This window comes from Triturus cristatus, chromosome 4_1, assembly GCF_964204655.1.
Source record: "Triturus cristatus chromosome 4_1, aTriCri1.1, whole genome shotgun sequence".
Classification (NCBI taxonomy): Eukaryota; Metazoa; Chordata; class Amphibia; order Caudata; family Salamandridae; genus Triturus; species Triturus cristatus.
Window position 1 is genome coordinate 1,100,151,512 of NC_140585.1, and position 17,386 is coordinate 1,100,168,897.

The window sequence follows — 17,386 nt, forward strand, 5'->3', positions numbered from 1 at the left end:
ACGGACAGTTCACTTCAGTTGAGTGCCCTTTCAGTTTCCCGCATGAGCATTTGCCTCGATTTTACGAGCCAAGACAAGCAGCAAACCTGGATGTTAATAAAGAGGAATAATGTAGATGCTAAGAGAGTTAAGAGTTCAAGCACCGAACATAGGTCATTAATACCAAATCGAAGTGATATCTGGAATTGGGCTACTCTGGCAGGAGCGTCAGTCAATGCTATATGTAGGGTTTGCCCAGAGGTCTGTACCCTGTGTGGAGGCTCTAAGACTAGGGCGTCAAAGAAAGATGCACATCTAAAAACATGAAAAATATCAATTTTGATATTGAATACAGTGTATGCAACGGAAGCAGAAAATGTATTGAAATAAATGTGAGGCATTTTTTAAACTAACAGGCAGAGCCCAGAAGAGAGGTACTTTCTTATGATTATAGAACAAAAACGAAGAGTTTAATGGTCCTAGGGTAACCTACTGCTGCCAGTTTTTTCTGGACTCAGACAGACTTCAATATTTGGCTTAAATGAGAAACTAAAATTAAAAAAAACTTTTATTCACGTTCTCCCTCGCAGAGGGGGTACTCCAGAAAAGAAGCAGACATCGATTACTGAAACTTAGCATTTGTTTAGCATACTTTAAATGCTATTTTAAACGTAGTGTATAGAAAGGATGTATGGACTTTGGTGAAGGCACACTTTTGGCAAACTGAAAAAAAGCTACACACCACTGCCTCAAACAGATGATGATAAAAATAATATCTGGGTACAACTGTAGCAAATATTTAAAATGCACATATTTGAACATTCTCAAAACGGATTTCGTTTTAACACTTTCCTTTCAAAATACCAAAGGGATGTCCACACGAGAAGTGTGACACCTCATTGGTCTACACAGGCTGTGGCTTTGCCAAGGTTAGATGTTATGAAATGGAAGAGTGGTCCAGCTGAGTTAATTATTAAATGATACAGTGCTGAAAAAAAGCTGTATATGAAGGTCAAGCAACAGCGGTTTATCAGAAGCAGTCTTTGCTGTATTAACAAATGTTAATAATAGCCTCTGCATGGAGGAAGGCAGCTGGTCGGTGATCAGTATTTTCACAGAATAAGACATGCAGCCTACTCGCATTCTGAAAATTCCTAAACGGTTAGTGCATCGGAACAATTAGTAACATGCAGGTGTACACATACACAGAAAGCTGGTCATACTTACCCATTGGTATGCTATCTAGGTCTGTATACATTTACAGCAACAAGGAAACAAAAAAGCAACACTCCAATCAACACAGATTTTACTTATGAAAGATTCCATATTCACCTGCCACGCAACGTGTAACGTGCTGTAAGACACATTTGAACCAGAACTTTTTACACTCAATGTTAAACGTGAAATCAAGAGAAAAAGGCGCACTTTCTTGACCCTATCTTGTACGTAAAGTGCAAACCTTCCTCGGTTTCCAAGGCTGCGATATATTGACATTTTCCTGTTTAAACTGGAACATCCTAAAATACTTAATATTAAAATAAACATAAGTAGGAATAGTAAAAACACTTAAAAGTGGAGGACTTTAGAAGATAGAGTAACTTTTAAAACTTTCAACAGCTAATTGTTTTCCTTCAAACTCTCCATAAAAATTCCCGGGAGCAAAAACCAAGCATGAAAAGCAAAACTGTCATGCATTCAATAGCATACTCAACATGTGGTGCTAAAAATTACCTTGTAATGCATGACCTAACATGGCGTCAAGTTCAGGGTTTAATTCTGCCTTTTCTTTCAGCATGTGAAACAGCAGCTGGTTTTGAGTCGCACTTGTTATTTCAGTTTGCTTCAGACGCCCTTCGAGAACTTTAACCTGAGCTTCCTTTTGGGCTGCTTGGAGGCCCTAAAAGAAAAACATGTAAACATTTATACATATTTGTATTTCTAATCTACCACTTCCATATTACAATTCTGCTCTCCTGACAATAAAAGACCTCATACGTCATAAAATTCACCAGCGGACAAACCACACGATTTGACAAGTTATAATTAGTGATGTGTGTTTGGGCAATCATAGGAATTTAAAATACATTGTTTTAAAGACGATTCCCAATTGTGTCTCCAGCACAAGCAGAACGACAGAGATGGAACGTGTGTTTTTATTTTAGCGCCAACACACCTTTTAAAGTAATCAATCACTTAGTAAGCTAATTCCATTCATGAAACAAACTGGGCTGTATGAATCTTCTTTAGGATAAGATTCAGCAAAAGGGGAGAAGTCCTCTAAGGCACATTTGGCCTACGAGAAGATACTTTTAGGTCCGCCGGTGGCGCACTGGGGTCGGATCACAGTTAGGCCCAAAGAAGTGGAGGGAGCCTCCGGACATAACGTCCCCCCCTGGAGCGAGAGATAAAGATCCGGCTGGAACTTGTGGCGTAGGTGGCTGCAACAGCACTGAACTGTGGGACCCCGGCGGCAGCAGACTGTATCAGGTAGCACACACGGGGGAGCCCGCAAGCAGTGAGAGGGGTAGTCAAGAAAGCATTGGGGTCCTTCCCTCCAGATTAGTCGCATAATAGACCAGAGTGCACAACCGCAGTCCGCAGCCTGCTGGGGGAGCTTCACGGCCTGCGATTTTGAAGACTTGAGTAGTCAGAGACTAGCTCCAGGAGTGCTCCCAGCCATGGCGTCCGGCAGACCAAAAAAGGACAGGTCTGTTAAGGACATGCTTTGCAAGATGCCTTAGTCGGAGAACCCACCTCCTCAGGGATCCCCAGCAGAGATGGAGGGAGGAGGAGACTCGGAGGGGCCAGTCAGCTGCTCCTTCTTGGAGTCCCTCTTCTCCTCCTTGAGGGAGGTCCTCACCACCATGAAACGAGAACTGTCCGCAGACTTGAGAGAGGTGGGACGCGATATAGACTCACTGGGGGAAAGGGTTAACTCCCTAGAGCACCGTGAGACAGACAAGGTAGAAGAGCTCGAGAGCCTATAGCAGGAGGTCATCCGCCTAAGGGAGCAGAATCTGGACCTCCAAGCACACACAGAGGACTTTGAAAACAGGTCCTGCCGCAATAATTTTCCGAATCAGGGGCTTTGCAGTTGGGCTGGAGGACTCAAACATCGAGGCCATGGTGATGGGCATGTTTCGCGCGCTGCTTGGAGAACCAGAAAATGTTCCCATCAAGCTCGATCGTACACAGAGTAGGCCCCAAAAGAAGCAATTCGGCCCCCACAGCCGATATTCTAACCTGCTTCAATGAATAACAACTGAAAGAGAGGATCTTATGAGCTGCAAGGGATGCCCCCACCTTCCAATATAAAGATTAGAAACCCACCTTATACCTGGCTGCCTCGACCCTACTGCCTCGACCCTACTGAAGAGAAAAGCGTTCCAACCTATCACGGCACACCTACGATTCATTGGCTATGTCGTACTCATGAAGTCAGCCATTCTCTCATAACGGCGAACTTCATCAACTTCGCTCAGGCGCAGAGGTCAGCAAGGTCTTGGGCATCGTGGACCCCACGGAAGAGGAGACACCGCGAAGCAGACCAAACAGGAATAGGAGAAGCGGCCATGGATGGACTCCGATCAAAACTCCAACTGGTTCACGGAAACCAGACCCAGCGACCATAACCAAAGAGCGCCAAGCGGTCCTGGCATCCCTGACAAGGGAGCCATCAGGCGATGGACATTCAGGGTTACTGGAGGTACCAAGCGAACAATGCGCACCCACCTTTGCTGAACTCTTACATAGACGCCTGGGTTGGTCCGGGAGGGGGGGCATTGGCCATGGGCATCCCACCCAGTTTCCCTTTCCCTATCACGAGCCGGGGCATTGGCCTCGGACCACACACATTCCAAGATGTTGGACTTTAGTCCCCCGAGACTTTGTTGTAGGAGTTTTCTTGTTGGGTTTTTTAATTCTTTTTATGTCTAATTTGTTTACTCTCCTGGGTCGTGGGCCTCTCTCGCCCTGGTTGAAGCAATGGTCGCCTGCGAGGTGGCTACACCGGTTGACCCGGGGGGTGCTAGATGGGAGTACTTAAGGACCACCGGTTCCCTATGCACAATCTAGTAGGACCCTACAGGTGCGCTAGACAAGCTTAAGATCCTTACCCTAAATGTGAAGGGCTTGAACGGCCCCATCGAGAGGGTCGTCCTGTCCTATCTAGAGCACTCGGCAGCACAAATTTGTTTATTGCAAGAAACACACCTCCTAGCCAAAGACACACATCGACTTAGGTCACTGGCTTTCCCTCAGCAGTATTTCTCCTCACTCACTACTAGAACAGCAGGGGTGGCTATTCTTTTCTCGCTACTTTAGGGGCAAAGTTGAGACGAAGCAGACAGAGATTAAAGGAAGGCTCCGAGCTCTCACGATCACCATTAATGCATGCGACTACACCCTAGGCTCCATGTACGCGCCCAACAAGGGTCAGGAGGCATTCCTGAAGAAGGCGGTGATGAACCACGCTGCCTCCCCTGACCGATTGCTCTTACTGGGGGGTGACAATAATCTAGTGTTTGACAATCAGCTAAACCGCTCTGCACCGTGTCATGGTGCGACTGTGGCCCTTACACAAGCAGGGCGGGAGTGGTTGCAAGATCTAGGTTTGGTAGATATGTCGCACTCCATACATCCCACTGACCACGATTACACATTTTATTCACATGCGCATAAAACGTTTGCTACGATCGACAACTTTATCGGCTCACGCTCCCCACTTCCCCATGCACAAGCCTCAGACAAGGCTGCGCTCACACTGACCACGCGGCGCTGACTCTGACGCTCACACTTCCCCCTCCATAAAGACCATCATTCGCCTGCCAGCTGCGCGATACCTTGCTGCACCGTTCTGATGTGAATAAATGCTTGGACAGCGCCATAAAATAATTTTCACATTTAACAATATCCCTGACATTTCAATTACCACACTATGGGAAATGCTTAAAGCATGCGTCGGAGGGGAATTCATAGCCGTCTCTGCGGCGGACAACGGAATTAGGAAGGACAGACGAAGGGACTTCACAGGGCAAGTACAAGAACTAGAAAGCATCCACAAACGGACCGGGGCTCCACAAGTGTGGAGACAGCTTGAGGCAGCTCGCAGAAAACTCACTGGCATTGATTTAGACAGAGCAGAATATGCCGCACTTGGATTGCGTCACTCCTTTTATGTGGGGGGGGCAACCGGTGCGGGCTAACAAGCTTAGAGCACAACGCCAGCTGACCACTGTTCATACTGTGTGTAATGAGTGCACAGACGATATAACTATGACACAGGCGTTTAGGGATTTCTCAGCTAAGCTGTACCCTGTGCAACCATTGGCAGAGCAAGATTCACTCTCCTATGTACAAGGAGCTAATCTCCCAAAACTTACCCCAGAGCAGTCTAGATGTTCCCATCAGAACAGCGGAGGTGATCTCGGCCATAGCCCGCCCCAAATTGCACAAATCCCCTGCCCCGGACGGCTTTTCTACTACCTTCTACAAGACCTTCTGTACATCTCTGGCCCGATCCTCACTAGATTATACAATACAATAGGAGATACGGGGGTCATTCCTCCCACTATGCTCAGAGCTTCAATCGTAGTCATTCCAAAACCGGGTAAGGATGCTAAATATTGCGCCTCATATAGGCCAATATCCCTCTTGAACGTCGATCTGAAGCTTTTCACGGGCATACTAGCAGCACGCTGAGCCCGATGATGCCAGGGCTGATAGACTCCGACCAGTCCGGGTTCGTAGCCACTAGACAGTGTAGCAACAATACGAGAAAGCTACTCCATCGATAAAGCACGGAGCCAAAACACGGAACAGGTCATGATATAGATTGGCGCCGAAAAGGCGTTCGATCGGGTAGATTGGGGATATTTGAAGATTATCCCAGCGCGGTTTGGTGTGGGAGACCGCTTCTCAAGATGGGTGCTCAGCGGCTACTGTCAGCCAACAGCTACGGTGCCGGTTAATGGGCGCTCTTTCGGACCTTTTCAGATCTCCCAGGGCACTCGACAGGGGTGCCCGCTCTCCCGGTTGCTCTTTGCTCTCTACATGGAGCCAATGGCCCAGAGTTCGGGAGAACCCACAGATCTCTGGCGTGCGATTCGGGGGGATGCTCATGCCATTAGCTTATATGCCGACGATGTGGCTGCCACACTGGAAGATCCCCAGATTTCTATTCCTTCTTTCTTTGCCGAGCTAGAGAGATTCTCAGCGGCTTCTGGCTTCAAAATTAATGTGGCAAAGTCACAGGCTATGGGGTTCTTACTTCGTCCGTCCACCATGGAGAGTCTGGCATGCCTGCTCCAATGGGATGCAGAATCCATCCCATACCTGGGGATTCAACTCACAAAATCTACTCACAACAAGGCAATCCTGAACTACAAGTAGCTCTTGTCCCAGGTGCGGGGTGAGTTGGGTAGATGGAGACCCTTCGGCTCCTATTGGTTGAGGAGAGAGGCAGGGATCAAAAGGAACATCCTACCCAAAATGTTATACATTTTTCAAACTCTCCCGTTAAGAGCCTCCCCCCAGGACTCTCAAATAATTGCAGAAGGAGATCTGTTTGCTCGTGTGGGCCAATAAGAAGCCTCAAATGTGTAGGGAACGGAGCTATAGGCCGCCCAGAAGGGGTGGGGGGGGGGTTCCCTGACCTGATCCACTACTTCCAGGCAACTCAGTTGCGTGTCCTGCTTGAGTGGTCGTGTAGAGTCGGAGAAACACTGGCTCTTTATGGAGCGGGCGCTCGCGGGCAGGCTCTGTGGGTGGTGGTGGGGGGGGGGGGTCCCCTTTTTACACAAAAAACTGCGCCCAGAAGGCATATACAACTCATCAATCATTTGAACGACTCTGAGAGTATGGGATTCCACAGAGGCCCAGCACGACTTAACCTCATTACTGTCGCCCCTCACTCCCATAGTTGGAAACAAGGATTTCGCCCCCTGATTAGATCAGAAGATGTTTCGTCATTGGGAGGCTCAGGGTTGTTGATCCATTGGACATATGTCCGATGTAGAGGGTCCCCTGACATTTGAGGATCTCTGAAACGCATTTGCTGTGCCAGAGTCCGAATGATACCGCTTCCACCAAGTGAGACATTGGGTGATGCACCTTTTGGCGCGCCCAGGGGTCCAGAGATGGCTAACACCATATGAGAAATGACTTCAAACGAAAACAACAAATGCACACCTTATCACTGAACTTTATCATATGCTGCGTCCTCCGGAATTAGAGACCTCCACACCAGAGCAGCAGAAGTGGGAGACTGAACTGGGCCGAACACTCTCGCAGGAAGAATTTGGGGGGGGAGAAGGGGGGGATATCTATTATCGCACCCGCCACACAAAACTGAATGTCTCGAGCATTGAAACCGTGACTAAAATAGCTACGTACTGGTACCTTACTCCACCTAGAATGCACAGATATAATCCCAACCGCCCCTCACACTGCTGGAGACAATGGGGAGCAGAGGGCACTCTGACTCAACTATTGTGGGAATGCCCACATCTTTCCGCATATTGGGAACAAGTTCTAACTGACATTGATAATCATTTTAATACACAAATGCCATCTTCTTGTTGAGGTAGGCAGATGAGATTGGCCCTGGGAGCAGCGCTCGAGAACATACTTTCTCACTAGGGTACAGATAGGACTCCAGCACACCAAGGCTGGCTGGGGAGAATATGGACCGTGCTGGGCATGGAGTGCCTTACGCTTACGTTACAGGGTGAAGGGGCCTCATTTGTGGACTATTGGCGACCATTCCTATCTATACTTAGTACAGAGATGAGGGAAATAACCTGCCCCAAATACCTCCAATTGATGCGGCTGTTAGACACCACACAGGATCCCACTCCAACCGCCGTTCTGGATACATAGGCGGAGAAGCCGCACACAGCTAGCTGTGCTTCCATGTTAGGGTGCTGGAGCGAAAAGTTGGAGAGGAGTAAGCGGCGACATGTATTAGTATAGGACCCAGGAGAATTCTCCTTTTCCCTTTTTTCTTTTCATTTTCTATTTCATCTGTCAGGGGGGAGGACGGGGAGGGAGGGAGTTGGGATTCTTATTGTAAAATGTATTTTGTAACCTTGTTAAATGCCATGCAATGTCTTACTGCTACTTTTTCTCCTCTATAAATGGCACCGTTTGAAATAATAATTTCAATAAAAACGATTTAAACATAAAAAGTGCTTTAAACTCCTAGCAGTTTTACATTATAAGATCAAAAGATCATATGGCTCCTAACACGAAGAGGGCTTTTAAGAAAAGAGCTGACACTAAAGCAAATCAGGGGGGAGCTCAGTGATAAAATAGTGAAGGAATTTACTAATTCTATAAGTTGTGCCCCACGAATTCCAGCTTCTCGGGTTCTCTGCGGTAATCTCGCCAATTACTTTGAGGGAAAAACTGACAAGTCCTCTAAATCCTTTCCAAACGATAGAAACCAGGAAAGGCCAACTTCACCTAAACTACTAGAATCCTATACTCTTGGATACCTTGAATCTAGTCACTTCTGAATAAGTACAAGTCTTGATGAATAGAATCAAATCGGGGTCTCCAGACGATCCTGCTCCTCACTACATCATGGATGTTCTGGCCCCCGCCCTTTTTGCTTCGGTCACCGACCTGGTTAACCTTTCCCTGACCCTGGAATCTTTTCCAGTAAAGTGGAAAATCGTCAGTGTCTGACCAATTATTTTTATGACTACTGACCCTCGAGAGCTATCTAATTATAGACCCATATCATTGCTCCCCTTTCTTGAAAGAGTTATGGAGGCTTCAGTTAACCAACAACTTATAACTTTTTTGAAACTCACTCTATGTTGGATCTCTCCCAGTCAGGATTCTGGGCTCCTTATAGTACAGAAACAGCACTAATGGAGGTCCTGGACTCTATCAAACTGCTTATAGACGGGGAAAAATCAGCCACGCTGGTTCTACTAGACCTGCCCACAGCATTCAATACCATCTCCCATGCAACCCTAGTCCAAAGATTGGTGGAGATCGGTATTGGAGGCAAAGCATTAGGCTGGCTGGGAAATTTCTGGCTGATTGAACTAACTCAATACAACTGAACTCGTTCAATTCTAAAACTATGGCATTAGATAAGGTGGTGCCACAGGGCTCATCTTTGAGCCCCACCCTATTCAACATTTATGTGGCCCCACTCGCCACAGTGATAAGATTGTGTGGCTTTGGGGTCATCTCGTAGGCAGATGACACCCAACTTGGCATTACCATTGGGCCCAAACCTGGATCCACAAAACTAAAGGTCAGGGAATGTATGACTAAGATTGTCTCATTGATGTCCACCAACTATCTTCAAATGAACACTTGCAAGACGAAGATGCTACTTTTAGGGAAAGCTCAATCCTTTTGGTCCAGCAACTGGGGTGGCCTAGGGAACTAGGAACTACTCCCATTCCAAAAAAAAGCAGTAAAAAACCTAGGCGTTCTAATTGACAAAAACCTGTCCAAGAAAGAACATGAGAATTCAAACAAGAGAATTCAATCTCTGGAATATGCTTTGGTCTGATGCGTATGCTTTGAAAACCTTTTCAGTGGCTACTTCTGCAGACCAGGAAATCACTTACCCAAGCACTTCTTATGAGTCGACTGGACTATGGAAATTTGCGAATGTTTTTAATGAATGAGGGTCTTTTTCCGAGCTCCAGGTAACACAGAACACGGCAGCACAGTGGCTTGCAACCAACCATATCGCTCTCCTTCTGAACCCACATTGAGATCTCTGTACTGGTTGTCTATAAGAAAGTGCGCCCTTTTTAAGCTTTTATGTCTGGTCCATAAGTCTTTTCATGGAAATGGGCCTTGTTACCTACAAAATAGTTTGCAACCTTACATTACGACTCGTAACCTTAGAGCACCTGCTATTATGCCCCCGGCACATCCTTAGGTATGGGGGCCGCTTTTTCTCACCCCCCCCCACCACTGGAATCAGCTGCCGCTATATCTATCAACCTAGCTGCAGGTATGTTGTCTATCGGACCACCGAGAGACCCCATGGGGGGGGGTGATTTGCAGCCTTTACAAATATCTATTCTATAACATAACAGGGACTGTAAGTGCAGTGGGACGGGCCTGAATCTGGTTATCCCCGTGTCCCTCAATACTGAGATTAGATAGTGTCTTGTAAAACAAGAGTCAAATCTACAAAAAAAACAGGAAAAGCAACAAACTCTGTGGGGAACTTTCATTGCATGGGAAACAAAGATGGAAGAGGATTCTTATTGCCCATGGGGGAAACATAGCTGCCATCTAATATACCCAAGCCCACATCTAGTTATGGACCCAGTCCCAAGTGGCAGTCACAAACTCCAGACACTGTTCAAGCTCTATGGTGGTTTAGATTAATATGTAATCCTTATTGTGGTTCATAATGAATTCTCCTGTTTACCTTTCTTGCTGCCTCAATTTGAGAAACAATTGCTTCAGCTGGAATCGATAATCCTTGCACAGCCCTTCCGGCTTGTGGAAGCGATTCTGCCGACCCAGTAACACATCTGCTTGAAGTAGGCCAGCCACGCAATTTGGAGATCCATGCTACATGATAAACATTTCTCAATTATATCCCTGTTAAGTAGGGCTTGAGGATTCCTCGATATAGAGCACCACAGTAGCAATGTGGCCAAATTGATGTAACCCTCAACATAATCGAAGTCAAGCTCCTCGTGCAATATGAAACTAGGGCTACATGGCGGGAGGCCTAAAATCCTACATGCCACACATACACATGCATTTTCCTATGCTTGCAGGTTAGAGACCGTTTTGTGGCCCCAAATGTTCAAGGCTGTAGATTAAAAACTGAAGACCTTTCCTCCTATAAACTTCTAAAAATAAAAGGTTAAACGTATTTAACTTTTCTTTAAGCTCTACAAAAATATAGTATATGGTGCATGAAAAGTTAACAGTCACATGTAGCTTGTCATACATATTGAGCCATCCTCTAGTGTGACAAAAGAAAACTCAGTAGGTCACTCCTATGTAAGCCTTGTAGCCTACAAGGTGTGGTGCATAGTAATTATTAGTGGGACATGTAGAAAATTAATACTTTCATTAATACTGTGGCTGACCTAGCTGCCCTATGCAGAAAACCAGAGTGCAGATTAAAGAACAAGTTACTTATCGTCTGTAATGCTTTTTTATGGTAGAGACTCTATATAACCGCTGATTCCTCACCTTAGAATATTACCCAGGCATCAGACTGTATCAGGAAAATCGTGAGCAGTACCTCTGTGTACCAGTATACCAATAGAAGGCATCATTCAGTTCTGTGCATGCATTGTCTGCTACATAAGTGACATTACAACGCCAATATAGGGGCCACCCTGGTGGGCTGACATCAGTTTCTATTGTGCCTAGTTCTGGACCAAAAACACAGAGTCCAGTAAAAACCAATGTAGAGTTTAACCAGTGTGCACTAACAGGATCTTTTTTGGGAAAAATCCCTGTGTGCAGAGCAGGGAGGATCGGTAAGGAATATGCGATTAGATTAAATCTTTACCAGAAAAAGTATTACCGAAGGGAAGTAACTTGTTCTTCTGACAGGGACATCTAACCGCAGATTCCTCACCTTCGAATAGCTATCCAAGCAATACCTCCCTACAGGTGGGTTTTCAAACTTGTTTAGACTAAAAAGTCCTGGAGGACGGAACAGGAGAAATGTCCATCACAACAGACCTGACTGTACAAGCAATAGTGTTTCATGACTGTATGGAGGGACACCCACATAGCAGCTTGACAGACGTCTTGGACAGAACCCGCGCATGCTAACACAGTAGTGCTGGCTGCGGCCCTGGTGGAGGTGGTCCATAAGCCTTCAGAGAGTTGCATCTTCACCAGTGCGTAGCAGATCTTTATATAGAGTACAATCCATCAGGAGTTGATCCGCTTCTGCATGGCCTTGCTCTCCTTCACTCGTGTGACCCCAAAAGAGCTTATTGTCCACCTGATGTTCCTTGGTTTGATTAATATAAAATGACAGAGCTCTTTTAGAGTCCAAATCAATCAATCCATAATCTCATAAAGCGGGACTACTCACCCGTGAGGGTCTCAAGGCGCAGAGTGTGGGGGGGATCCTGCGGTTCAGTCGAAGTGCCAGGTCTTGAGGTCCTTCCTGAATTGCGGCAGCGATGGGGATTGCCTGAGGTGCAGAGGCAGGGAGTTCTAGGTCTTCGCAGCAAGGTAGAAAAAGGATCTTCCTCCAGCCGTGGTCTTGCGGATCTGTGGGATGGTGGCCAGGGCCAGTTGGGCGTAGCAGAGATGTCTGGTGGGAGTATAGAAGGAGAGATGGTGGTTGACGTATGCAGGTCCGACATTGTGGAGGGATTTGCAGGCGTGCTTGAGAAACTTGAAGCGGATTCTTATGTTGAAAGGTAGCCAGAGAAGGTCTATCAGGTGACGGGTAAAGTAGTTGCGGCATGGGATTTTCAGGATGAGTTTGGCGGAGGCATTCTGGATGGGCTGAAGTTTTTGGGGGAGTTTTTGGGTGGTGCCGGCATAGAGTGCGTTGCCATAGTCGAGTCTGCTTCTGGCGCAGGGGTGACTGTTTTCCTGGACTTGGTGGAGATCCACTTGAAGATCTTATGGAGGAAGAGTGTGTGGAAGCAGGAGGACAAAACGGCATCGGTTTATTGAGAGCGAGGAGTCCAGGATGATGCGGAGGTTTCAGGCGTGGTCCGTGGGTGTGGCGGGATTCTGAGCGATGTGGCCCATCAAGAGTCGTCGGAGGGGGAGGAGCCCAGAATGATGGAGTCTCCCCTCCTCCTTGGACAGATGAGGTGAAGCATAGAAGACAGGTAAAATGATACTTTGGCCAATGTAAAAAGGGGTGACCACTTTCGGAAGGAAAGAGGCACATGGCTAAAGAAACAGCTTGTCAAGAAAGACGTCCGTATATGTAGGCTGGACCAAATGAGCTTGAAGTTCACTAACAATCCTGACCGATGTTATGGCCAGAACTCTGTTTTCAAGGTCAAAAGCCGCAGAGGGCAGTAATGCAGGGACTCAAAGGGAGAGCACATAGGATAAGTAAATATCAAATTGAGATCCCAGTGGGCATCACAAAAGTAGTTGGTGGGGAAACAGTCACAATGGGTGACTTTAAGAAGGAGGGCAGATCCGGAAACTGCAAAAAGGCTGAAATGGCTTACAAGTAACCTTTAACGGTGCCCAAAGCATGGCCCTGTAGGGCTAAAGAAAGCACAAACAATAACACCTCAGTAAAAGGTGCAGAAAGGGAGTCCACATGGTGTGAGCCACAAACTCATCCCAACAGCAGGCGTGGACCATTTTACTCTACCGATGCCTGACTACCAGAATACCAGCTGAGTTAATCTGCCCTGGCATTCAGAGATCCCGCAAGGTGGTGTACAACCTGGGAAATGTTCTGAACTTCCAACAATGTTCAGAGGATCAGAGCATCCTGGCACAGGGTCCACGATCTCATCCCGCCCTGTTCGTTGCAGTACCACATGGCAGTGATGTCCTTGAACACCTGAACCAGCCTTCCTTCGATGGAGGGAAGTAAGGTCTTCAATGGCAAGAGAATCGCCCTCAACTTCAACAAATTGATGTGGAGCGAGACTCCATCGAAGGCCAGAGTCCTCTGATCTCCATCTCACGAAGATGACAGCCCCAACCCAAGAGTGATCACTGTGAACTCTGGGTGGGGAAGGGAGAGGGGTCTGCCTCTGACCCAAGTGGGGTTTGTTAGCCACCACTACAGATCCGTCACAGTTATCTGGACCAGGTGGAGGAGATTCCTCTGATTCTGGACCCAATGGAACTTCAGATACCACTACAGAGCCCGCATATGCCAGTGGGCATGTTAACCCAGCAGGAGGTCATGAGGCCCAGAAGCCCAAAAGTCAGTCTCACTGAAATCCAGGATAGAAGCCGAAACCCTGGAATCATAGCCTGAATATCCTCGACTCGCTGCTCTGGAAGGTAGGTTAGAAACTGCACTGCATCCAGAATGATTCAGATGAAAGGGAGTATCCGAGAGGGAGTCAAGTGCGACTTTGACAGGTTGAAAATTAACCCCAGCGAATGCAGGAGGTCGGCCGTAGTCTGGAGGTGGGCAATGACAGCCTAGGTGAGCACACCTTCAACAGCCAGTCGTCGAGGCAGGGAAGTCTGGAACCCCTGACCTCTGAAGATCGGCTGCAACCACCACCATCACTTTCGTGAACACCCGAGGGGCATTGATGATGCCATAGGGGAGCACGAAGAACTGAAAATCCTCATGGTCCACCAGGAAACGCAGGAAATGCTTGTGAGCCGGCAGGACGGGGACGTGAAAATACAGGTTTTGCAGGCCCAGCACTACAAATCAGTTTCCAGGATCCAGGGCAGACAGGAATGAAGCAAACATGAGCATCATGAATTTCTCTTTTTTCAAGTAGTTGAGAGGGTCTAGGTTTATTATATATAGGGAAGAGGCCTCCATCTTTTGGCAAGTAACAGGAATAACATTCAAGCCCTACTTCCGATGCGGGCACCCTCTCAACAGTTCCTTTGGCCAAAAGTGCATGCACTTCCTGATGAAGCAAGCTTAGATGATCCTCTGTAAGTCATTATTTTTATGGTGGGAGGGATGGAGGCATTTCCAAAAATGGTAGACCTTACCCCTTCTGTATCAATCAATCAATAAATCAGGAATTGCAGAGCGCAGCTAATCACCCACGAGGGTATCCAGGTGCTAGATTCTTGCTGGGCTTAGTTGAAAAGCCAGGTCTTGGGTCCCTTTCTGAATTTCGGAACCGAGAACGATTCTCTGAGGTGGAGGGTTAGGTCGTTCCAGGACTTGGCAGTGAGGTAGGAAAAGCAGCGTCCTACACTGTGGCTTTGGGGGAAGCAGGGCGTGTGTTAGAGGGCGAGGAAGGTGGACCGCAGGTGTCTGGAGGATTGGTGAAAGTTCAGGCGGTGGTTGATGTATGATGGTCCTTGGCTGTGGAGCTCTTGAAGGTGTGTGCATCTTGAATTGGCATCTTTTCTGGATGGGGAACCAGTAGAGATTCCTGAGGTGAGGGGTAATTATTGAGGCAGTTGGTGCCTGATCTTGCCATCAACGGAATGGCTATGCTGGACAGAGGACACACTAAAGAGGTTTTAAGTTTGCGGAGCCAGAGGGGCGGGGATTAGACAGTATGCTGGAAATGTATCCAGCATCCTTTCTAGGCTCAGCAGCACCTTCCTTGAATAGACTGGCCAGGCTGCTGAACCGGATATGGCTTGTAATGCGTGTGCCCAAAATGACCCCTTATACGTCAGTGGTAGAGGTGAAAAGACAGCTCGTCGCCAAACAGGCTGGAGCCATCGAAGGGCATGTCCATCAATATTCATTGGCCATTCCTCTAAAAACCAGTGGACCTTAACAGATGTGGTAACGCAGCGCCACCGCATCAGCCATGTCTCAACCCAGGGAGTCCGTGGTGTTCAGTCCAGACTGGATGGCGAACTTTGTTGCATCCCTGCCATCCATCAGAGCTTGGTTGAGGATGGTGTGACCTTCCTCAGGCAGCACTGGATCATACACCTCCACACCATCGTCTCCTTCAATGGTAACCAAGCGTGGGCACCTCTTGGCTCTCTGGAGGGAATCGGTGGCCCAAAGATGGCATTCATGGCATCACAGAACTCCATACTGAGCAGCAGTTGCTCCTGGAATCTTGGAGTAGCATGGCGCACGCCCCCACGCCAGCGCCACAGGTGGAAGTGTGAGAGTGAGACCTAGAATCATGGTATTTGGAGGGCAAAGTCAAGGCCCGCCTCGCCTTCTTTTTCTTATACTTCTTCGATTTACCCTACTTGGAGGAAGAAATCTTTGAGCAAGAAGACCACCGTCAGCAGGGAACGACTCCTTGAAGGGGACCGGGAACCGAGAGCAACGCAGAGCATTCTTTTGCCGCACCACCATAAGTTTCATCGCTCACTCACGAATCACCTTGGAGGCATTGACTCGCACTCGGCACAGGCTTTGGAGTCGTGACTCGACTCAAGCCTCAGGAGAGAGACCAGGCGGGGGATCAGACACCGGCATGTTAGTGATGTTCCCCACAAGGCATAAATCCAGTAGGTTTAGATGAGGCATGTCCCTAGGACACTGGGAGCAATAACTCAAAAATAATTGACAGAAAGTTGCAAAAAGGTGGTCAAAAAGTGACCAAGGTAGCTCTGTTGGCAGGGAATCAAAGGAACTGATGTCAGCGTGCCGGGCGGCGTCTATATAAGCACCATGACAATTCTGAAGCAGACAATGTGGAGCTGAACAATGCCACCTTCCGGCACCCAAAGGTACTGCTCAAGAATTTCCAGATACGGTCTGATGCCTAGGCAATATTCTAAACTGAGGAATCTGCTGTTCAAAGGCTCTATCAGAAATACTATTACTGCTAACTCGGGAAAAGGACCAGCTGGAAAATGAATTAAACCACTATTTTAATAGTTACTAGACATCTAATTAAACTGTGAAGTAAGTTTTAAATAACTATTAAGGAAAAGTAACTTTAAAATGTCAGCTTTTCCCTGCCTGAAGTTCCTGGAGACTAATTTGCATTAGCTCACCAGCTTCTCCCAGTTTGTGGCCAGCCTTCAATAGGTGTGAATGCCTCGAAGGAGCAGACCGTAAGTTGCCCTGATTGGGCAGAAATTACTCCTATGAACTCCACAGAATATTCAGAGTGGGGCTGTGGCCATCCTGTGACACCACACTGTCAATTTGTGCTTTACAGATTTGCTGAGCTACATGTAACACTCGGAACAGAGAACAGGATGCCAAGACAATTCTTGTGGGTGCTCTGTCTGGTTACTGAAGGTCCCTGCTTTAGACCTACCAGACTAATGTCTTGGTTTGTAGAGGCCACAGTGTCTGCCCCAAACTGGATTTAAGTTTCTAGATGTGGGATGACAATGATTATTTCCCTGTGATACTTTCACACACCCCTCCACCTGTCAGGGCCCAAGTTTAGTGTGGCTTTAGATTTTTGACATCTTGAAAATAACAGAAACTAATGAAAAACTGTAACTTTTACCACATTGGTTTGGGAATGCCCAGGAGTCACCCACACCCACTAGCTGGTGCCAAGCACAAAAGTGGCACCTCCAGGCACCCACTTAAGAACACTTTCTGGATCAGCGAAAGATCTGAAGGGGAGTGGACATGCTGTCTGTGACCTGAGAGGAGCCTTGAAAGACAGGAATTGCTCCCTCATCTACCCAGGACAAAGTAGGGGACTCCAATGGTCAGTTGACTGACCTTCTGTGTGGCTACAGGGAGGCAAAAAGCTGCAAGAGGTCTTTTCTTGGAAGCAGCCAGCTGACCAGTGGCCACTGAACCTGGACTGGACCCTGCTGCTAGCCTCTGCCAGAGACCAAGTGCCCCCCCCCC

At 47.5% G+C, this 17,386-nt stretch overlaps 1 protein-coding gene across 8 annotated transcripts in view; it reads right to left on the reverse strand.

Annotated features, from left to right (window-relative positions):
• Window positions 1–17,386, reverse strand: part of KIF21A (kinesin family member 21A) — a 719,281-nt gene that overhangs the window by 194,906 nt on the left and 506,989 nt on the right. For 5 of the 8 annotated variants that reach the window (XM_085654099.1, XM_085654098.1, XM_085654096.1 and 2 more), the window contains 2 exons: window positions 1,711–1,876; window positions 1,207–1,227 (listed from right to left, as the gene is read on the reverse strand). In XM_085654099.1, coding sequence (XP_085510225.1) covers window positions 1,207–1,227; window positions 1,711–1,876 — 187 coding nt within the window. The remainder of the gene's footprint in view (window positions 1–1,206; window positions 1,228–1,710; window positions 1,877–17,386) is intronic. The other 3 variants (XM_085654100.1, XM_085654097.1, XM_085654095.1) reach the window with 1 other exon arrangement.